General features: G+C 39.2%; 1 protein-coding gene across 1 annotated transcript in view; it reads left to right on the plus strand.

The window, feature by feature from the left end:
• Window positions 1–14,149, plus strand: part of gad2 (glutamate decarboxylase 2) — a 147,933-nt gene extending 133,784 nt beyond the window's left edge. Inside the window, exons 14-16 of the mRNA XM_072575985.1 lie at window positions 933–1,040; window positions 2,200–2,289; window positions 12,098–14,149. Coding sequence (XP_072432086.1) covers window positions 933–1,040; window positions 2,200–2,289; window positions 12,098–12,271 — 372 coding nt within the window. The 3' untranslated portion in view covers window positions 12,272–14,149. The remainder of the gene's footprint in view (window positions 1–932; window positions 1,041–2,199; window positions 2,290–12,097) is intronic.
• The last annotated feature ends 9,446 nt before the right edge of the window (window positions 14,150–23,595 follow it).

The raw sequence follows: 23,595 nt of genomic DNA on the forward strand, positions 1-23,595 counted from the left end.
TAATGTGTCATGGCGGCAAGTTACCAAATGTCATATTTAGTCCAACTTACGTTGCTTCAAAGGCACAGGAGTAGAAAATATAAAATCCAACAGATATAAATTTAAATCAATGTACACTCTGTCACTCTGGGCTAAAGCTTCATGATTCAGCAAAATGCCTTATGGAGGAGTCATTACAGTCTGACTTTTATTCATATATTGGGCTGTCATTGGTATGAAAGTGGGGACCAACACCACTTTCATTTTAATATTCACGCCAATGTGCCGACACCTTGGAGTCCTCAGTGAGGAAAGAAGGGCCTGAAAATTCAATAGCTCTTGCGTGGTTCTGAGGCAACAAGCTCCTTTGATGAATGGGAGCCATATCTGGCTTGGTGGGGAGTATGGAAGAGGCAAGACGACACAGAGCATAGGACTACAGATGGGAATGTGAAACTATAATTGAATAAATTTACCTTTTGTATTTCCAGTACAGTCTTCAGCAACTCTTTTAAGCTTTAATGAAGAGACTGCTTTATGAAGGTTGTGATTGTGGGTGGATTGTGCGCTGAGCTCCACAATAGCGTCTCAATTAGAAAATCCTCACGAGGTTGTCAGTTCTTTGTAGCCTGGCCCAAAGGGAAAGTATATCTAAGGCACCACATCTGCATGGTATTACCTTGAAGAAGTGGTAAGCAAAGAGCAGTCACACTGTAACAGGAAGTTATCTTTAACCTGTGCTACTTACTTCCTGACTGAGACTGGTCCAGTTACAAGAACTGTTCAAGTATCCTCCTTGGTCATCTCCATCATCCTCACTTGACTGTTAATAGTCATTGGTACAAAAAGACCCATTAAAGAAAAGCAAAGAACATTTAACTTCCAAAGCTTAATGATTTTAAAACATGCTTGCATCATGACAAAAGCAAAGTGATATTTTGTCTTTCTTGCAGGGTACTATGGGATTTGAGGCACAGATTGACAAGTGTTTGGAGCTTTCAGATTACTTGTATAATAAAATAAGGAACAGAGAAGGATTCGAAATGGTGCTTGATGGGAGAGTATGTTTAAATTTATTTTTCAATTACTAAGATAAAATGGTTAAAATCAAATTCTATCAAATGGGAGACATGCAAAATTCTTTTAAAAAATGAAAAAAAGTATGTCAAATATAGTTTATTCCTGTTCTGTTCATATATGTAATAGTGATGTTTTATTTTGATTTAATAGAGTACATTTTTTCTAGTTTTACTAAGCTATTATTTCCACTACTGTGCCAGTTGTCAGTACTCTGACCTGCCTTTCACAATCTAAGCTGCTTCTCATGCCTCTAAGCTAATGTCAACTTCATTGAGCTGCCCCTGAGCGAGACAATCTGCTTGTTTCTTCTGAACTACCTCTGGCTGCAAAGAGCTGTGTTACAGCCTTCTGATCCTGCTGGGTTGCCTCTGAGAGGTGGGAGGAGAAGGTTACCACATCAATGATTGTTTTGATATAAGACAAAGCCAAGTAATTCAGCATCACTAACATGACAGTATTTATGAAATGAAGAGCCACTTGCCATTCATCATTGGTCCTGTGTTCTTACGGTTGGATCTAGAAGTCAAGAACAATTGCAGCTCTGAGGTAAAAGATATAATTACTGTTTCCAGCTCGAGCAGTTAACTGGAATACTAATTTAGAAAGATAGGAGTTGTGAACTCATTGGATGTGAAAACTGTATCTCTTGAGACAACACACCAGCAGTACAGAATCGTAATTCCTGCTATCAACTCTCATAAAAAGCATTGAGCAATTACAATATTGAGAGTGACAGCCAAGCAGAAGAAACTGAGTAACAATCCAAGCAAGTGTCACTGTAGAATCCAGTGCAAGGGTCAGATTTACAATCAGCATGAATTAAGGTAAAAAATCAGAACACGACAGATCCAAATCAGAACATGATACCGAATAAAGTGAAAATCAAAGCAAGAATAAGTACAAATACTTCATCCCCTTTATTATTTGCAATGCAATGAAATGCATATTGGATTTTTGCTGTGTAAGTCAAACTGGGGAAGATTCCTTTCAATACAACAGTATATACGAACACCATCCAAAAACGTTAACATTTGTTTATGATTTACTGACATGTTGGATGAAATAAGCGCTTGCTATTCACTTTGCATAATTTGAATCTCAGGTTCCTAAATGATTATTTTTGCTATTTCTATTGTTCAGCCACAGCATACCAACGTCTGCTTCTGGTACCTGCCTCACAGTATTCGTCATTTACCAGATAATGAAGAACGAAGGAGTTTGCTCATGAAAGTGAGTCCGTTTATATTTATCTTGTATTATCATAGATGAATAAGATGAGGTAATTAAGCTGGTTTCCTGTTATGTATTATGAGGGACAGGAGTTATCTCAGTGAGGTAGTTGTCTACTTCAACAAAGGCCATTCTAGCAAATTAGAACATTGGATAAAGTGATAGCAAAATACGAAGGCTGCTGGAAACCTGAACTATAAACAGCAGCGCAGGCAGACTTTATATAGAGAGAAACAAAGTTAATATTTAAGATTTCAAAAGAGCAGATCAGGATTAGCAAAACATTAACATTTGACCAAATTTTCCAGTATCACTGAAAGATGCTTGTCAGCATATTGTGGAGATCCCAGTATTTGTCAGATGTGGAAATTGCGCGGAAAGTTTAACCTCTGATGGCCAGATGACCTGCTGCCCACGAACCTGCAAGAAGACTTGGATCAGATATAAATGACTCACCTGGACACTTACTGAGGAAATGCTAGATAGCTTAATACTCATCTAACAACTGTTAGAACATTGTAACTGAGCTCGCCTCTCAGTCTCCGATCTCCTGCCAACTCAGCAACCTTTCTCCAAATCATATCTGATAGACTCAGCTTCCCCCCCATGATCCCCACGATGACCAGACCACCCCCTGAACATCCCCAGAATACCCAACAAAACCTCCCATGACCTGATTCAACTATCCATCAAACCTGTGACCTGGCCCCACTGCCCATTAGCCTGATTGGGCCCACCCCCTGACCATTGGACTGCTTCCCGACCAAAAACTAGCTGAAGACCACACAGCAAACTCCCAACATGATCCAACTGCTCACTTGACACTCAAAAACCTAATCACTTATTCACCTACTTACCCATTCACTAATCCAAACTCAATTTAAAAACTTATCTGAATGCAATAGTCTGCCATCTTCTTCCCCTGACTTTACCACACCCAGGACATGTTGCACTGCCCATTGCTGCTTCTGTTAGGATAGGAATATCCTGGAAGAAATGGGCAGCATCATCAGATTGGGAAAAGCTTCATGGAAATCTAATTGGAAGAGCTTGCCAATAAGTTTTGTCTTAACTATTGCAAAGCAATCCCATTGTACCCTTTGTTATTTAAAAAAAAATCATTGAGACAATGTGAGCATTGATGGATGAGCCAGCATTTATTGCTTATCCCTAATTGCCCTTGAGAAGGTAGGGGTGAGCTGGCTTTTTTTTAACTGTTGATAGTTCATGTGGTGTACATATAACCTCAATGCTGTTAGTAAGAGAGTTCCAGGATTTTGACCCAGTGACATTGCATGTTAATATAATTCCAAGTCAAAATGGTGTGTGGTTTGGAGTGGAACTGAGGACATCCAACCTGAAGTCACCCAAACTTAAAGTCATCTATTGTCCATATCTTAGCTCACAGAAAGTCCCATTCCTATCATATCTATGCTTGTTGAAATACATTGATTCCCGTTCAAAGAAATCTTGATTTTCAAATTCTCATCCTTGTTTTCAAATTCCTTATGGCTTCCCTCCTTATCTCTGTTGTTTTTTATCCAATCCCCAGCCATCTGAGATCTCTAATTCTGGTTCTCTTGTGCATGCCTAATTTTAAATGTTTAACTATTGGTGGATATGCTTTCAAACTCTCGGCTCCAAATTCTGCAATTTCCTCCCTTCAGCTGTCCACCTCTTTATCTCACTTTCCTTATTTAAGATTCTCCTTAAATCCTACCTTTTCGACCACACTGCGAGCCATCTGACCTAATATCTCCTGAAGTGACTTGGTGCCGTGCTTTGTTTTATACACATATTTGAGAAGCACCTTGGAACATCTCAGTGAATTGTCAGCCTTACATGAATATGTGTTGTTGGCACAGTAAGAAACAACTTCTGTTAGGCTGGAAGGCTAGGATTCAGAGTCACAACTTAAAAGCAAATGCCAGACTTTTCAAAAGTGAAGTTAGGAAACACTTCTAAGCTGCAAAGAATAACATAAATTTGAAACTTTCTTCTTCAAATGGAAGTTGTTGCTAAGGTGATTGTTAAATTGAATCTGAGATTGATCATGTTTTCTTACCAAGGCTTATGGGACAAGTGGAGGCTTATGGAGTTAGGTCACATGACCTCATTGAATGCTGGAACATGCTCAAACATTGAAATGGCTGTTTCCTGTTCTAATATCTGCCTGCTTCGAGGTGCTTCTGCTCCGTCAGTCGTTGAGATCATTAAATATTAATTTCCATCTAAGAGCCTTACTCTGCCATTCCTGTTATTAACCCTGTTCCTTCCAGGTTTCCAAATAGCGGGGTGGGGAGTTATCCTCCCTTCAAGGAACTTTTCAAGGAGCGTGGGAACAACTTCACCACCTTCCCTGTGCCCCCACCCTGTGACCATCATCGCACAACCTGTCCTCCTGTAATTACTCACCTGTAACAAGGTATCCAGCAATGTTTCCAAGCCTCAGATGAGTATCGCCCTAGCAGTAGCCAGAACTTCCTCAGTAATAAAGCCATTCAATAGAACTGTCAGCCTTAGATTGACCGTTTCTGATTGACAGGGCTTCCTCCTCCTTTGATCACATGGGAAGTGTCAGACGCTGCTTTGCCAAATGCCTGAGTACACATGAAGCAATGGATTGTTCTGAACAAGGTGACATGTGGCTCTTGCCAGTGCTCTAGCCAACTGTCAAAACCCCCAGTGCCTCAATAAGTTTCCAGCCTATTATCATAAGATCCAAACAAGGCATATTAATTCCTGTACATCACACAGGATTGTCTTAGCTGCGGGCACAAGTGTTTCTTAAATGAGGTAATATCTGTATCCTGTGCATCTACAGGTATATCCAACTAATAATGCAATTCTGCTGTTACTGTGCACTCAGCATGACCTCATTTATTTCCTTTTGACTTATATGATAACCTTACTTCACTCTCTTCAGAGTGAAAGAAATATGACTTGAGAGTGCTGTGATGAGTTCGGATATTGCCAGTATTATGTGAAAAAGAAGTATGCTTCTGCATTATAGTAAAAATATTTCCAGGATATGTTTGACACACTGATACTGGAAGTGATACAAATTGGAAATGATAAGGCTGTGGAAAGTCTAACTGGACATTCAATCCTAAAATAAATTAAAGTTTGAACTAATCATATTTGTATGGACTGACAACAAAATGATAAAACTGCAGATTTTTAGACATGCATTAAGCAGCAAAATCAAGTTTTATTGATGCAGGTCAAGAAATCAAAACAAAAATTATTGACATATGATAGTTCTTCAGGAAAGCTGTCCTGTAAGTTCTGAAAGGATGAACAGTTAGAATCAGTGAATTTCACATGTGAGAATGCAGGGAGAATTTTAACTATCATAAGTGAAAGGGAGAAGAAGTCTAGCTTTGGACAAAGATGAATATAGTTCCAAAAACTGGCATAGGGTCAGGAACCTGCCCTGATCCTGCTCACTCTTGGGTTTAACTCGGGAACTTACAAGACCGCAGTTCATACCAGTGGTGTTGATGGATAAGTAATTTCAATATTTAAATCTCCATTTGACTCCAGTTTTAATGTGGATTTCTGGCTTCAAAGACCAGCATATTGTTTTTCTGAGCTGTGTTGAACTCACAAAGATTCATCAGATGAGAACAGAGGGAGAGATGCTGATTTAGTGAAACTTGACAGGCTGGGAAACCTTGAACTGTGTGAAACTGAATACAGTAGTTGCAGCCTCATCTTGGCAAGAGGTTGGTGCTCATAGTAATTCTGCTGAGTAAAATGAGCATGCTGTGGATCCTGGATAACTCAGCTGGAAATTCAGCCCGTCTGCCAACATTTGTAGAGAGGGAAATAGAGTTAATGTTTCAAATCCCATGACTATTGTTCGTTTCTGACCTGCTGAGTTTCTCCAGCAATGTTTTAATTCTTGTGAACGTATGCTTTTTTGCTTGATCTCCAACTTCTTGGAAGTCAGTTGAGCTGTCTTGGTCTTCCATACCATCCTTGACCACAGCATGGGAAAAGTTTCTGGAGCTCTACCTTGCACTTTTGATGAGAAACCAGTGAAACAGCAACACCAAAACCACCAGCAGTTGGAACTGCAGAAGTAGCATTAGCAGCAGTACCACCTGCCTACTCTTCTGTCACATGCTGCACCACAGGACAAAGTGGTTGGGTGGAGACATTCAGATTGAAGGGGGTGAGACTCCCAACACAGACTCTCAACTCCCTTAACATGAGTACCAGTGCTTCAAGGGGCTCAGGCTTTCATGGTAGGCTATTGCTGACATCTGCAGCCAAGAGCTCTTTTCCAGTGGGAAAGTACATGCATTACCAATGATGGACAAAGTGTCAATCCATGCCATGATCCATGCCAGGTTCTCCACCTTGCTGTCACACATGCTCTTCTCCTGCACAGAGGAAAAACAGACAACAGGCTGTGTTGAGATGAGAAAAGGACGGCAGGTTTGGGGAGTTAATGGGAGTTCACAAGGATGATAGCGAAGGTCAGCACTGACCGTTCAAATGGGGATTTGAGCAAGCACCTGGAGAGACAGAAATGACTTGGGATATATGGCATTTGATCTGAGGAATGCCATGTGTGCGAATGGTGGAAAAGTTTGATACCCAACCGATTTACCCTCCTGAGGTCATTGAACATCTTGGGATACAGTCCTCCTGTTCAAGGGGTCACACACCTACTGCTCACTTCCTCAGTCCCTACTATCCATGCCTGGTTGGTGCAGGAAGCTGGCTTGCTTATATTGTCCATCACTTCACTTCTGCCCATCAGGTCTCACAGTTGAGCCTCCAAGTAAGAATTCAAGATTCAAGAGACTTTAACCTGTGCTTTAAACCAATACTGCCACCTACACATTAAGATACTGGTCTACAGTATTTCAGTCTGTGGATGTCACTGTCCCTGAACATGTTTGCTCCTTATCCCTAAATAACTTTCTTCAAATCATTATGTACTGTAACACTCCTTTACTTACATCTGTACATATTAGATTATGAAATATAGCTCTCTCGTGGATTGTGTTAGAATGCTCCACATGCTCATTCGAGATTGGAGTCTGATATTGGAGACATATGATTAGTTGCATAATCATGATTTACACAAATCTTTCTAAACCACATCTCCCCTCTAAGTTTCTCTGAACTTGGTCTGCATTATTGCAGTAGTATATTTATATATACTACTGGATGAGTTGGACTGAAGGGTCTGTTTTCTCTTTGTTCTTTGATTAGACAGTAGATTTGGATTTGCTTAGTATAGCAAATTTCCTATTGACCTGCAACTTATGAATTCTTGATAAACTGGCAAAAATTATAAACCTCAATTACCTCGAAGTTTACTGAATTATTCTGTCCAAATATTATAGTCTTTTAAATTTATTGACTTCAATGTAAATATACTTGTTGTTCAATTGAATGGCGACATGAGATGTCAACAGTTGATGTAATTTTGAGTCAATTTCTCCTCAAATACCATGATATCTGAGTAGTCAGTTGAGGGTGCAAGTGGGAAGATTATCTATCTTTATTGAAGGAAAACTTGCATTATTACTTAAGTGATTTAAGCAGAAAATAAAGTACAACAGTGATGTGCATCCCCCTGCATTAAATTTCTATTACTTAGTGTGTGTTTTTATATTGATTACATGAATGTTTTGATTATCCAGAATATTTGATCAATTGGCACATTCCTAATCTCATAGGTACCAGATAATAAAGAGTTTACTGTATTTGTAGTGTTTAATATCATTATTACCATTATTACTCATCACCATTATTTACAACATAATTTATTTCCAGCACTCCCAATCTCAAAAGCCAAATCTCACTGATAAAGAAAATCTATAACTCTGACACCATCTCCCAGTCAGATTTGCCTGAGTTTGACACTAGAATGATGGTATTGCATGAAGGGTTTAGAGGGATATGGGCCAAACGGGATGACATTAATTTAGGAGATCTGGTCAGCGTGGATGAGTTGGACCGAAGGGTCTGTTTCCTCTTTGTTCTTTGTTTAGACAGTAGATTTGGATCGGCTCAGGCTTGGAGGGCCAAAGGGCCTGTTCCTGGGCTATAAATTTTCTTTGTTCTCTTTAACTCTATGACCCAAGACTCTATGACACGAGACAACAGGTTTTGCTGCAATTATAAAGAACCTTTGTGTAACCACACCTGGGAATATATAATTTTGTGTATAATTTTGATCTCCTTAACTTAGAAATGAGTGCAACCAAGGTTCAACTGGCTGATTCCTGGAATTATCTTATAAGGAGAGATTGAGGGAACTGGGTCTGTATTCTTTAGAAGTTTGAGCAGAGAGAGGTGATCTCATTAAAACAAATAAAATTCTTATTGGGCTTGACAGAATGGATAGGTGAAGGATGTTTCTTTTGGTTAGGAGTCCATAACCAGGGGACGTAGTCTCAGACCAAGGTGCAGACTGTTTAAGATTGAGCTGAGGAAAGCTACTTTTCATTCAGAGTGTGTTGATTTTTTAGAATTTTTTTTCTCTTGAGAGCTGTTGAAACTCAGTCACTGAATGTGGCAAAGATGGAAATCAATAGATTTCTAGACATTAAAGTCATTGAGGGAAATGATGATAGTGTGGGAAACAGCATTGAAGTAAAAGATCATCTATGATCTCATTAAATGGCAGAGTAAACAAACATGAAAGACCTAATGGGCTACTTTCATTCCTACTTCCTATACTCTGATGTTCCAGGCATCCTAAAGTGCTGAAAAGTATTATATAAATGCAAATCTTTATTTTCTTTCTTTATCTCAACAACTTGCTTCAATCTTTCAGCATCAACATTTCAATGGTAATAAGCCATCTTAGGTAAAGTTGATCATGTTAAATTTCGGTTTAAAATTTAAAAAAAACACATCATACATCTGCAAAGAGAAAGTGTTCAGTAAATGGACATACATTTCCACGGTAACTCGTGTTCATTTTCAACTAAAATTGTCCTTTTTCTGAATGGTACTCCTTTCTACAGTTCTATCATTATTTACATATTACGATTCAAGATGTACTATGCTCATAAACATATACATAAGTTAGCTTTATAAATGCAACTTCAATGCGTCATCTCCCTGGAGCTGATTCTATCTTTGACCTTGTGCTTCATATTTCAGCTTTGCTGCGATTTTTCTCCGTATGTCATAACGTATAATGTTGATTTTACTGACAGAAAGACGACCTAGTTAGCACTATTTGTCCTTCCACTACCATCTTCACTTTCTTCATCAATTTAACACACCCTGGAGTTTTCATGATCTCTTTGCCACTTTTCTGCTTCCTATTCATGCACTTTCAACATTGTAGGTTGTTCCCATTTTAAAATACTCATGTGCATTCCTCTCTTCTACACTATAGGTTTCACTTTACTGTGATGATTTCCAAACCTTGTGTGTTGGGAATGACACGCAAATATTAACATTGTCCAAGGTTCCTCATTTTTCAACTTCTGAAAGACTTGAATCTATTTGTACTCTGCGACTGTGTATTTGACTTTAACAGGATGTGTTACCTGATGTGGCAAGGCTTATGCTATTTCCTCTGGCATAAGAAACTGGGTCTGGATATTCTGGTATGAAAAAGTCTAACAGAAATGTATTACAATTCACTACAATGTACAAACATAAATGCATGGACTAATATTAATTTACACCAGAGAAACCTGTTTCCATGTCAATGCACAGAATTAGTGGTCCATTATACACTGTGAGATGATCTCTTCTAGGGTGTTCCATGGATCACCACTTCCTGAGGTACATATCTTTCAGGACACACATGGAACCAGCTTCCATGTTGATTTTAGCTTTTATGTGTATTGTCCTGCCCTTTCAGATATATGATATGAATGGCTGTAAAACTTTCTGACCACCTGAGACCATTAACATGTTCTGTGAGTCATAGAATTTGGAAAATGGTCATCTTCTGAAATTAACTTGGTGACTCTGAACCTCACTGATGTGTTTGCATTTGTACACTTTATTAAAACTTTTCTTGTTGCCAATGTTGTACCATCTTTTTGGTCATCTGTGTTTTGTTCTGGGGATTGACTTGGCCTTTGGAACCAGATTTCCAGAGCATAACTGCCCAATGTCCTTTGTTGTCACATGCTTTACAGGATCAAGAAGGGCTGAATGGCTTTTGGCTAGGTGCAACAAGCAACATCTGTTATAGATTTTGTTGGTTAGGTGCATTTACTGACTGTGGCAATAGTGTTAGCTTCATCTAAAGCATGTACATCTTCATTGTCATTGGTCTGTCACTATGGCTTTATATTGTCCCCTTCCTCAAGTAACATGTCATTGTTATGGCCCTTTTCTCTTGCCCAAAAGATCCTTCCTGAAGGCTTTAATTGGTGCAGGGGTGATGACTAACTCAACGACTCTCTCTGATACTTCTTCCTCGATAAAAACGCACATATGCCCTTTGCTGCTGCATTGCCTGAAGAACTGGTCAATAACTTATCGGGTTTGCTATTTGTTGACATGAGTTGGAGTCTGTTAGTCCTGTAGTTAATTTCTACCTTGATCCAGAATTTTCTTTTGGATCTTTCTGATCATCCATAGAAAGATCAGCTGTGTTAATTCAATCAATCCCCACCTTGCCACTGTCAAGGAAGATTTTTAGAGCTCTTTTTCTCAGGATTATCTATCATTTGGTCTATACAGTAGAGCTACATACATTGTTTGAATAGCTCTAATTAAGTAAGGGTATTATTGCATACTGAGGTTTCTGCTATCTATGATTCAGCCCTAAAAACATTTAAACTGAGTGCCCTGACTTTCTGATGGTGGAAACTAAACTGCCCCTTCCTTCAAAACAAAGACTTAGTGGCTAATGTTGTAAGAGGCTGTTATTTACGTATCAACTGTCAGGAACAGAGCATTCCAGCCTTCTATACTGCATCACATTGGCCTTGTGTCCGAGTTTAAAAGTAGACTTCAGCTATTTTATTATTTTTTTAATTGAAACAATCATAGGAATTTATTTTTTCATGGATTGATTTATTTAATTATTTATAATGTTTCAATCAAATAAATTAATTCTGTTTTTGATGGTTAATGCTTTATCTACAAATCTGCGCAGCTATCTGTACTCACAGAAATTGCTGCTGCTTAAGAATGAGGAACTCTCCCTTTGTCCAAAATCTTTGTTATCCAAACCTTTTGTCCAGTTAGTTTTCAATTCATTTTCCAAACATATGCCAACAAAGTATTAGATTACTCTATGGATGGTTACTGTTGCTATCATTGTGTATGTTTATCTGTAACAGGGTGTTTTACCTGATGCGGTGATGCTTATATTATCATTCATGACATAAACTGAAAACAGATATTGTGAGATTTAAGAATACAATAGATGCTTATTATAATTATTATATACAAACATTACACTCTCCAGACAGATACACATCTGAGTTAATATTAAGCTAAAACAAAGAAACATGCTTCCACTAGATTGTCATGCTTCTAGTGACCCAAGATAAGATCAAACAGGAGACCTTTATACCTTCAGGTCACATGCTACGACATAGTGTTGATATCATAAGCATGATCTTAAATACTGACTGTGAGACATAACAAAATAAAGTACTTAATTGTGGTAAGCCAACTGGTATATAGAGTTATATTGTTTTGATAGTAATGGATGAATAGTAGCCAATAAATGAGCAGCTGAGAAACTCAGATTTGTTCTATATCTACATTCCATTCCCAACCAAATACTGAAATGACAAAATCTGTTACAGCTGCTAAAAAGAAGCAAATCTTAAATTGCTCTTTCCTGTTTTAGGTGGCTCCACAGATTAAAACTAGAATGATGTCATTTGGAACTACAATGGTAAGTTATCAGCCACAAGGTGACAAAGTTAATTTCTTCCGCATGGTCATCTCAAACCCAGCAGCTACACAAGAAGACATTGATTTCCTCATTGAGGAAATAGAGCGACTTGGACAGGACCTGTGACTGCAAGGTTCAAGATGTCTGCCCCAATACAATGGAGATGTTGCTATTGTGTGAATGTATTTCATTGTTTACCTCCCCCAAACTATCTGGTATGACATTCGCCCTATCTAAAGGGACTGGAGCTGAAGACTCCCTATGTGAAATCATGGAGATTAGAAGTTATTTAATGCAATTATACATTTTCTGAAGTTTTAAAAGGTATGAGTCATTGACAGCGTGTCGCACTTGAGACAAATTATCCTGAGGCATTAAGTGCTGAAATGATGTATTAACAGTAAATAGAGCATTTTAGAACCCATTTAGATATTTTGTTATGGTTCTCTGGCAGCCCCACTCCAAGCAGATGTTACACACCAAAAATTCACAGCATTTTTGTTATTGCTTATGAAGGCCTTTATCAGCAAAGCTTTTTTTAGGCTCCAAAAAGTGCAGATTTTTGCAGTTTTCTTTGCCCTATGAAATAATCAATAATGGAGATTTAATGCATTAATTTACTCTCTTCAACTAAATGTGATAAAAATTGTTTAAAAGATCTGTGCTTCAGGTTTGTGAAATCATTATTATTTTGTCTCTGCTTTAAAGTGTCAAATTCAGATAATCTATATTTATTTTGATAGAGAAGGAAAAAAAAGTTTTCATAATTTTAGTTGCCATACTTGAAATTGAAAGTTAGTGTTTGAAATCTTCAGACCAGAAGTTTACACACACAATGTATACCAGTGATGTTGCTCTTCATGCTATAAAGAAATGGCAATTGAGAACTCTGTTGACAACTGGATAGTGTTCAGTGTCTGTGAAAGTGTTTCCTTTGTAGAACTTGAGTAATGTCTAGTTCACCTCAGATTGAGGCTGTGCACTTTAGAATCAAACTGTACTGTGTTGAATGATAGTGTTTTAATGTACTGTAGTATATTGTTACCACACTTGGTATATTTAGATTTGGTAACAGGAAGTTTGAATTAGCACTCTGACTTGGTTATCCACACCCAACATGCTCAAATTTACATTAAATCTTATAAGCTAGTATTTAAGTTTTGTCAATGAGGAGGTCTTGCCTCCAGCACCAACACAAAATGTGCTATTTAACTAATCGGTCAAAGTATACTAATATAACAGACTTGTGAATATAAAAAGGATATTCTCACGCTAGTTGGATTTCACTCATGCAATCAATGTGAAGGCACGTTTTTTTAAAAAAAATCACTGATGGGTCCATCTGACTCCAGTCAGGTGTCTCCTGATAATATAATCAAATTGTCCTTGAATTTGATAGGTGGAGTCTTTTACAGTACTATGTTAAACATGACAGAGGAAGGCTTAGCAAGGATACCAAGACATTCATTTTTATACAAGAATGATCAACATTCGAAACAATTTCCTTAACAGAAGCAAGGACTGTAAAGTTATTTAAGAGCTACTTGAATGTTCAGTGGAAGGAATTTACATTAGTTCAGATGGATGAACCAAAGTGGTTTAGATGTCCTCCCTTAACTAAATATATCTTACATTTTTATAGTATATAGAGTTCATCCAAGGATAAGAATCTGTGGTGATCAACACTGTACGTTAGTTTATCTATCCGAATTTCCCAGTCAGAAACAACAGTTGCTACTACCATCTCCAAGTAAATACAACATACTAATTTATCTTGCTATTTTTATTAACAGGGTATTATAATACAGTAGATGTGCCCATCAAACCTGTAGATCTGAGAGAGAGAGAGAGAGAGATCTCCAAATTCTTACTTGCCCCTGCATCTAATTTGGGAGAAGATTTGTAGCTCGGGTGCTCGTTGTTGTGGTTCTGTTCGCCGAGTTGGGAATTTGATTTGCAAACGTTTCGTCCCCTGTCTAGGTGACATCCTCAGTGCTTGGGAGCCTCCTGTGAAGCACTTCTGTGATGTTTCTTCCGGTATTTATAGTGGCCTGTCTCTGCTGCTTCCGGTTGTCAGTTCGAGTTGTCCGCTGTAGTGGCCGGTATATTGGGTCCAGGTCGATGTGTTTGTTGATAGAGTCTGTGGATGAGTGCCATGCCTCTAGGAATTCCCTGGCTGTTCTTTGTTTGGCTTGCCCTATAATGGTAGTGTTGTCCCAGTCGAATTCATGTTGCTTGTAGTCTGTGTGTGTGGCTACTAAGGATAGCTGGTCGTGTTGTTTTGTGGCTCGTTGGTGTTCGTGTATACGGATCGTTAACTATCTTCCTGTTTGTCCGTTGTAATGTTTTGTGCAGTCCTTGCATGGGATTTTGTTCACTACATTAGTTTTGCTCATGTTGGGTATCGGGTCCTTCCTTCTGGTGAGTTGTTGTCTGAGAGTGGCTGTTGGTTTGTGTGCTGTTATGAGTCCTAGTGGTCGCAGTAGTCTGGCTGTCAGTTCAGAAATGCTCCTGATGTATGGTAGTGTGGCTAGTCCTTTGGGATGCGGCATGTCCTCATTCCGTTGTCTCTCCCTTAGGCATCTGTTGATGAAATTGCGAGGGTATCCGTTTTTGGCGAATACTTTGTATAGGTGTTCCTCTTCCTCTTTTTGTAGTTCTGGTGTGCTGCAGTGTGTTGTGGCCCTTTTGAATAGGGTCCTGATGCAACTTTGTTTGTGTGTGTTGGAGTGGTTGCTTTCATAGTTTAGGACTTGGTCTGTGTGTGTGGCTTTCCTGTAAGGAAAGTCCTTACCAGACCAAGTCCTAAACTATGAAAGCAACCATCCCAACACACACAAACAAAGTTGCATCAGGACACTATTCAAAAGGACCACAACACACTGCAGCACACCAGAACTACAAAAAGAGGAAGAGGAACACCTATACAAAGTATTCGCCAAAAACGGATACCCTCGCAATTTCATCAACAGATGCCTAAGGGAGAGACAACGGAATGAGGACATGCCGCAACCCAAAGGACTAGCCACACTACCATACATCAGGAGCATTTCTGAACTGACAGCCAGACTACTGCGACCACTAGGACTCATAACAGCACACAAACCAACAGCCACGCTCAGACAACAACTCACCAGAAGGAAGGACCCGATACCCAACATGAGCAAAACTAATGTAGTGTACAAAATCCCATGCAAGGACTGCACAAAACACTACATCGGACAAACAGGAAGATAGTTAACGATCCGTATACACGAACACCAACGAGCCACAAAACAACACGACCAGCTATCCTTAGTAGCCACACACACAGACTACAAGCAACATGAACTCAACTGGGACAAAACTACCATTATAGGGCAAGCCAAACAGAGAACAGCCAGGGAATTCCTAGAGGCATGGCACTCATCCACAGACTCTATCAACAAACACATCGACCTGTACCCAATACACCGGCCACTACAGCGGACAGCTCGAACTGACAACCGGAAGCGGCAGAGACAGGCCACTATAAATGCCGGAGGAAACAGCACAGAAGCGCTTCACAGGAGGCTCCCAAGCACTGAGGATGTCACCTAGACAGGGGACGAAACGTTTGCAAGACAAATTCCCAGCTCGGCGAACAGAACCACAACTGCATCTAATGTCCTTTAGAGAAGGTAATCAGCCATCCTTACCTGGTCTGGCCCACACATGATTCCAGATTCACAGCAATGTGGTGAACTCTCAACTGCCTTTGGGCATTAAGGGATGGGCAATAAATGCCCATCATCCTGTGAAGAAAAGGAAAAAAATCATCTGTTTAGCCTTTACTTATTATATGTTCACATATTATTCTCCTTCTCCTATTAATAAACTATTATGAATACTGCCCCTAGTCCTGTTCCTGGCAGATAATTCCAGACTCTATAAAGTCCTTTCTTCTTTGGTGATTTCAAAATCATGGGAATTATATTCCTGATCACCTGGGAGAAACCATTTGAACTGTGAAGAACATTTCTCAAGTTTTTCCAAGATTTACAATGCAATGCTAGACTGAATTCCTGTGAGAATTGAGCTCGATGCTCTCCACAGTTATGTATGTAATCCCATTAATAACAAACCATGAAGCTATTGTTATCAAAAATACCAATAATGAGCTAACATGCTAAATGCTGATTTATTCCAGTGCACAGAAAGACAAAACTTACTCGAGGGATACTACCTCGTCTGGGATTATCCAAAATACTTGCCCACCTTCAATTGCTGGGCTTCAGAATCAGATTTAGACATCTTAATGACATTTGGATTCTTTTCCCAAACCAAACCTCAAACTAATGAATTATTTTACATCAAATCCCTAATGTCCGTTACTTTTATTTTTGGTCAGATTATTTCAGTTACATGGCCATGCTTCTTTTGTTGAATTTTCAAATACAGTAGTGTTTAATTCTAGTGAAGTATATCTTATTGTAATTAAAATTAAAGTATTTAGCAATATTAGTTTTAAAAGCTCAGGTTTGCCCACCCTGGTTAAGTAGATTTTTGCTCAGACATGTGAGACATGTCCATGTCACAAATGGATATCATTAGTCTTGTGATGTCTGCTACTACATCAAGTGTATACAGTATTTACTATGTTAAATTTCAAAGTGATACACCAATTTTAAGGGAATCAAGAGGCATGGGAAGGAAGCGGGAACATGGATTTGAAATAGAGGTTCAGCTATGATCATATTGAATGGCAGAACAGGCTCAAGGGAGCCAAACAGCCACCTCTTGCTCCTTGTTTCTACATGTCTATGTCATGTCACTCTAATGGGTAAATTGATCATTTGTGCGATATTCTACTTATGTGGCATTTCTCTGATGCATCAGCTAAATAAAGACTTCATCCCTCCACCATTGGCAAATAATGCTTAATTAATTTACAGTATGGAAGCTAAATGGTTGGCATTAAGACATCTTATATAACGAAAAACATATGGTTCATCCTGTATGAACTATATATTAAGCCACTTAGATTATCAGAGATTAGTTACACAAATGTCATCAGCGAATACATTTTTTAAAATATTCATATTCTGATAACTACTTACTGAAAATATGTGCTCAATGATCCTCCACATAAAGAGTATAAGACCATGTGCAAATGTACAAAATTGGAGCAGAAGTGGTTTCGAGAGCTTGCCTTGTCATTCAATAAGGTCAATTGGTGCTCTGCATCACCTCCACTTTCCTGCTTGCTCCCCATTCTACTTAACTCAGTGAGGCATCAAATTCTCTCCATCATAGCCTTCGATATATTTAATGATGACATGTACACTACATTCTGAAATAGAGAATTGCAGAGGTTCGCAGCCCTCACAGTGTAGATGATTCGCCTCTCATCACAGTCCCAAATGATTGTACTCTTTTCCAAAGACTCTGCCCCAGTTCTGGATTTCCCAAGCAGGGGAAACAAACTCTCCATATCTCCCTGTCAAGTCCCTTCTGAATCTTGCCTGTTTCAGTGAAATCACCTCTCTTTCTTCTAAATTCCAGAAAACATAAACCCAACTTACTCAGCCTTTGATCATAGGACAACCATCTCAGTCTAAATCCCAGTCTAGCGAATTTTTCCTGTAAGATCACCAAGGCAAATATATCCTTCCTTCCAATATGGAGACCAAAACTGTGCTTACTACTCCAGCCCTAACTGCAGCAACACTTCATTGTTCTTTTACTTCAGCACCCTTGCAATAAGAGTCAGTTTGCCATCTGTCTTCTGAAATATTTGTTACAAGAGCATGTTAACTTTCTGAATTTGTGTACAAGTAGACCCAAATGTCTCTAAATATCAATGATACCATTTACATTACAGCATTGGCTCCAGAAGACAGTGAAAAGCATTAACATAATAAACCTGATGTTCATAAATGATCTGGACAGATAAACTCAAAAATGTGGTCAAATTAGCATGTGGTATCAAATTAGTGAAAGTGGAAGAGGTATTCCAGAAATTATAAAATAACTTGAGCAAGCTATACAATTGTATAGAACAATGGTAGATGAGATTAATGTAGAAACAAATTAAATGCTGCTTGTAAGGGAATGTAGTCTAAATTCAGCAAGCTGTGTAAAAAACAGCTGCGAATTAAGCCAAACAAGACCAGGAATCTAAATAAATCTGATAAGCATATCCATCCGGTTCAGAGCAGCAATTGCCATTCCAATCAAGACTGAATTCCATAGTCAAAACAGACTATAACTCAGAGGAGGTGGTGATGAAAATGCATCATTCGACAGCTAGGTTACACTTTGGAACAAAAACAGAAATTGCCGGAAAGCTCAGCAGGTCTGGCAGCATCTGTAAAGAGAAATCAGAGTTAACATTTCAGAATTCCTCAGAACTTACACTTTGGGCACAGTATTCTGTTTCAGTGACTAGAAATTAAAGTCATGTTTCAGCACAGGTGGCTGTATAGAGAAGGGCAGCAAGATTGATGTAAATGCTTCTAAATTATTGGGAAAGACTGGGGATACTCAGCCAAGAATGGAGCTATCAGTGTGGTAATCTTATAAAGATAAATAAGAAATTTCAGGATATGAGCATTTAATCCAGAATATTGTTTTATGCTGGGAGTAATAGAAGAATGGGGTAAGATAGTGGTTTAGTGGCTAGCACTGCTACTTTACAGTGCCAAGGACTGCCTTTAATTTTAGCCTCAGGTGACTGTCTGCATAGACATTGCACGTTCTCCCATGTCTGCGTAGCTTTCCTCCCGCAGTCCAAAGATGTGCAGGTTAGGTGGATTGGCCATGCTAAATTGCCCATAGTGTCCAGGAGTGTGTAGTTTAGCTGGATAAGCCATGAGAAAAGCAGGGATAGGGCAGTGGGTAAGCATCAGAGTGGGGATGCTCTTTGGTGAGTCAGTGTTGACTTGTTGGGCCAAATTGCCTGTTTCCACACTGTAGGGATATTCTATGGATAAGAAAGGAACATGATCTCAAATGATATTAGCTCATTTTAACTCTGATATAAGGAAATAGGACAAAAAAGAATGATCAATTGGTGCAACAAATTTCTACATGGGCCCATTACAGGCAAAATCCATTAAGGATTGAAGAAAAGGTTTGATGTACAACGGTGGGCAGTTGGAATGTCAAGGGAAATGAATCAAGATAGACCCACTGGCCTTCCTTACTTGTAATTATCTTGTGATCTTACATACATGTAATGATTCTAGTAGTGCTGATAATGTCCAAATGGCTGCTGTAAATAAGATGAATTTAGAAATATAACTTTAACTCCACAATGATCATAGCTGGACTGACTGATGCCTAACCTAGATTAAAGATGACTCACTTATACATCGCATAAGACTTGAAGAACTTTGCTAAAATGATTTTTCCAAAGTTGCACTAACGACTGTGAAATTATATTTTGGTCACTCTGACCTCATGCATTGCATTTTGCTAAAACATTACCTAATTGATGATTTCATTTAAAATGACAACTTTAGCTTATCAAGATCCAATGTGAATTAGTACCTGTTGGGTTGGAGAGGACCAATGACTGAACAAACTGTGTAACTGTCTTAGTCATGTCCGTTTAACAGGCTAGGATATGCATTCCATTTATTTAGCAGGATCTGCAGAGTAAAAAAAGTGTGAAGTCAAAAAAACTTGTTGTGAAGTGACTTTCTTGCATCTAATGTATATTTTGCAGCATTCTTTCCAATATGGAACTGTGTTTTGGAATCTGAATAGTAAACACTGTCCTGTGTGTCTTGCCTGTTAAGATGCTTGTTGTGTATCCAGCCAGCTGCAGGTACAGTTTGACCTGTAATAAAGAACTTTAGTGTTTATTACTTTGTCTGTTTTGTTTATTTTTCAGAAAATAGAATTGATCATGCTAAGATTGATAAATGGAAAAACAATTGCCTGGTACAGCAGATTTATTTCACAGACTTAGAAAGCTGAAAATGTAAAATGTGTAACACTCGACGTTAGAAATTTTGGACCGAGTTTGTATCCAAAGTTATCATAGATAAGACTTTAATCAAACACAGTATTCAATTTTCTCATCATTATGTGATTGTAATTTACAAATGAACTGTTGCTTGAGTTAATTTACTTTAACTGGAAAAACCACACATAGTATTTCTCGCCAAGAATCAACATACACCTGGAGAACAGTTTTGGAAATCCTGATTTTCTGTTGTAATTGAAATGCATTCATAATCAAGGGCCAGGGCCCATCATTTGCTAATCCACATGACTAGTTACTTGCCAAGTAGCATAAGCAGCACATAATAGACAGAGCTAAATGATCCCACAGCCAATGGACTAGATCTAAGTTCTGCCACATCTGGCCATGAAGGGTGGTGGGCGATAGGAGGAACGATAGTAAATGTCTCTGTCCTCAATCATATGGGTATCCAGCACATCAGTAAAAAAAGATAAGACGAAAGCATATGCAATAGGCTTCAGCTAGAAGTGGCAAGTGAATGATCCAATCTCAGCCACCTCCTGAGGTTCCCAGCATCAAGGATTCCAGTCGTCAACCTGTTCATTCACTTCAAATATCAAGTAATGGCTAAAACCACAAGATACTTCAAAATCTACAGACTCTGACAACATTCGGAAATAATACTGAAGACTTGTGCTCCAGAGGTAGACCCATCCATAATCGTGCTGTTCCAGAATACTCATAACATTGGCATATACCTAGAAATGTAGATTATTGCCCAGAGATATCCTAGTCATCCCAGCCCATTACAGGACTTTCAATCTATTTTCAATTATCAGCAAAGTGATGGAAGGGGTCATCAACAGTGATATAAAATGGCACTTACTCAGCAATAACCTGCTTCCTGGAAGTCACTTTCAGTTCCACCAGAGTCATTAATTTCCTGACCTCATTACAACTGTAGTGCAAACAAAAGAGTTGAATTCCAGACATGGGCAACAGTGGTGGAATGGCAATGTCTAATGATTACCAACTACTGAGGGTTTCTTATGCTTCATTCAATCTGGGCATTGCTGGCTAGGTTAGCATTTATTGTCCAGACTTCAGATAAAAGTTAACCACATTACTATGGTTATGGAATCACATGTATGCCAGGCCAGGTAAGGATGGCAATTTTTCTTCCAAAGGACATTAGTACAATTGACAGTGGTTACTATAAGACCAGCTTATTTTTATTGAATCCAAATTTCACTATCTGTTGGAGTGGGATTTAAAATGTCCACAAAATATTTGTCTGGACTTCTGAATTACTAGGCCAGTGACATCACCACTGTGCCACCACTTCCCCTTGTTTCACATTGATATGCAGCAAGACTTGAACGATATCCGGCTTAAACTGTTAAGTGCGAAGTAACATTTCCATCTGTGAGGTGCCAGGTAATGACCATCTCCAAAAAAACTCATCAAACCATTTCCCCTTTAAATTCAGTGACATTGGCATCAATGAATTCCACACTACCAAAGTTCTGGGAAGCATCAGAACCTGAGCTGGACTAGTCACTGGCTACAAGAACAGGTAGACGCGAGAAATTCTACAGCAAGTAGCTCAGTTCCCATGTCCCCAGTGCTTGTGTACCGTTTACAAGGCATACATTAGGAGAGTGACAGAATGCTTGCCTGGATGAATGCAGTTCCAACAATACTCAAGAATCTCAACGCCATCTAGGACAAAGCAGCTCACTTAATGAGCATCCCATCCAAAAGCATTCATTTCATTCTCCGCCGAATCACAGTATTAGCTGTGTGTACCATTTATGAACAGCACGGCAACAAATTGTCAAGGCTCCTTTGACAACATCTTCCAACCACAACTTCAAACACTTAGAAGGTCAAAAGCAGCAGAGACATGGATCACAACTACCACCCAACACAGCACCCTGACTTGGAATTATACTTGTCGCTGGGTCAAAATCCTGGAATTCCCTTCTAAACACAACTTTGGGTAAACCTATAGTACATGGACTGTACCACCTTCACAATGTTGATTAGGGTTGGGCAATAAATGCAGGCTGAGCCAGTGACACCCACATCCTAAGGACAAACACAAAAATTAACATGGTGATTTCCCATAGTGGTCAGGAATTTCTGAATCTTGATCCAACAGCAATAACAGGATGGAAGCGATGATTTGGAGATGCCGGTGTTGGACTGGGGTGTACAAAGTTAAAAATCACCAGGTTATAGTCCAACAGGTTTAATTGGAAGCACACTAGCTTTTGGAGTGACGCTCCTTCATCAGGTGATTGTGATGAAGGAGCGTTGCTCCGAAAGCTAGTGTGCTTCCAACTAAACCTGTTGGACTATAACCTGGTGTTGTGTGATTTTTAAGGATGGAAGTGAACAGCAATATGTGAATTTGGGGGGTGGAGGCAAAGCCCTTCCATCCAGGTGATAAATGTCACAGCCAATGTTAGTGTAGTAGAGGAAACCACAGTGAGCAGTGTATCCTGTAGATGATACAAGCTGCAGCCTGGAGGAGGCTAGTCTTCACCCTAATGACATGAATTGCAGCGAGGTTACACTGCCTTCTCCTAAATAATGTCAAGCCTCTTTTACTGCAACAGTGGCTCGGCAGCAGTACTACTGATCAAACTGGTCAGATTCTAAAGGACATAGCAGCTGGACTGGGCCTGCAACAGTTGGTGAGGGAACCAACAAGTGGGAAAAACATACTTGCTCTCATCCTTACCAATCTGACAGCTGTAAATGCATCTGTCATTGACAGTATCAGTAAGAGTGACCAGCGTACAGTTTTTGCGGAGATGAAGTCTCGCCTGCACATTAAGAATAACCTCCATCGTGTAGTGCAGCATTATTGTCATGCTAAATGGGACAGACTTTGAACAGACCTAGCAACTCAAGACTGGGCATCCGTGAGGTGCTGTGGGCCATCAACAGCAGCAGAATCAGACTCTATGTAATCTCATGGCCAGTGACATCCCCACTCACAATTACGATCAAGCCAGAGGATCAACACTGGAGATGGTAGGAGGGCATGCCAGGAGTAGTTCCTGAAAATGAGATATAAGCCTGGTGAATCTACCAAACAGGATTAATTGCATGCAAAACAACATAGGCGGCAAGTGTTAAACAGAGTTAAGCAATTCCACAACTATTGGATCAGATTTAACCTCTGCAATCTTCTACATCTAGTTTTGAATGGTGGTGGACAATTAAACAAATCACTGGATGAGGAAGCTCCACAAATATCCCCATCTTCAATGAGGGACGATCCCAATACATCACTGCAAAAGATAAGGTAAAAGCATTTGCAGCAATTTCCAGGCAGAAGTGCCAAGTGAATGATCCATCTCAGCCTCCTCCAGTGATCTCCAACATCACGGATAGCAGTCTTGGTCAATTCGATTCATTCCATGTGAGACATTATGAAATGGATGGAGATGCTGGGTACTATTGTCCCTGACAACATTTTGGAAATAATACTGAAGATTTGTGC

This window comes from Chiloscyllium punctatum, chromosome 8, assembly GCF_047496795.1.
Source record: "Chiloscyllium punctatum isolate Juve2018m chromosome 8, sChiPun1.3, whole genome shotgun sequence".
NCBI classification, from domain to species: Eukaryota; Metazoa; Chordata; class Chondrichthyes; order Orectolobiformes; family Hemiscylliidae; genus Chiloscyllium; species Chiloscyllium punctatum.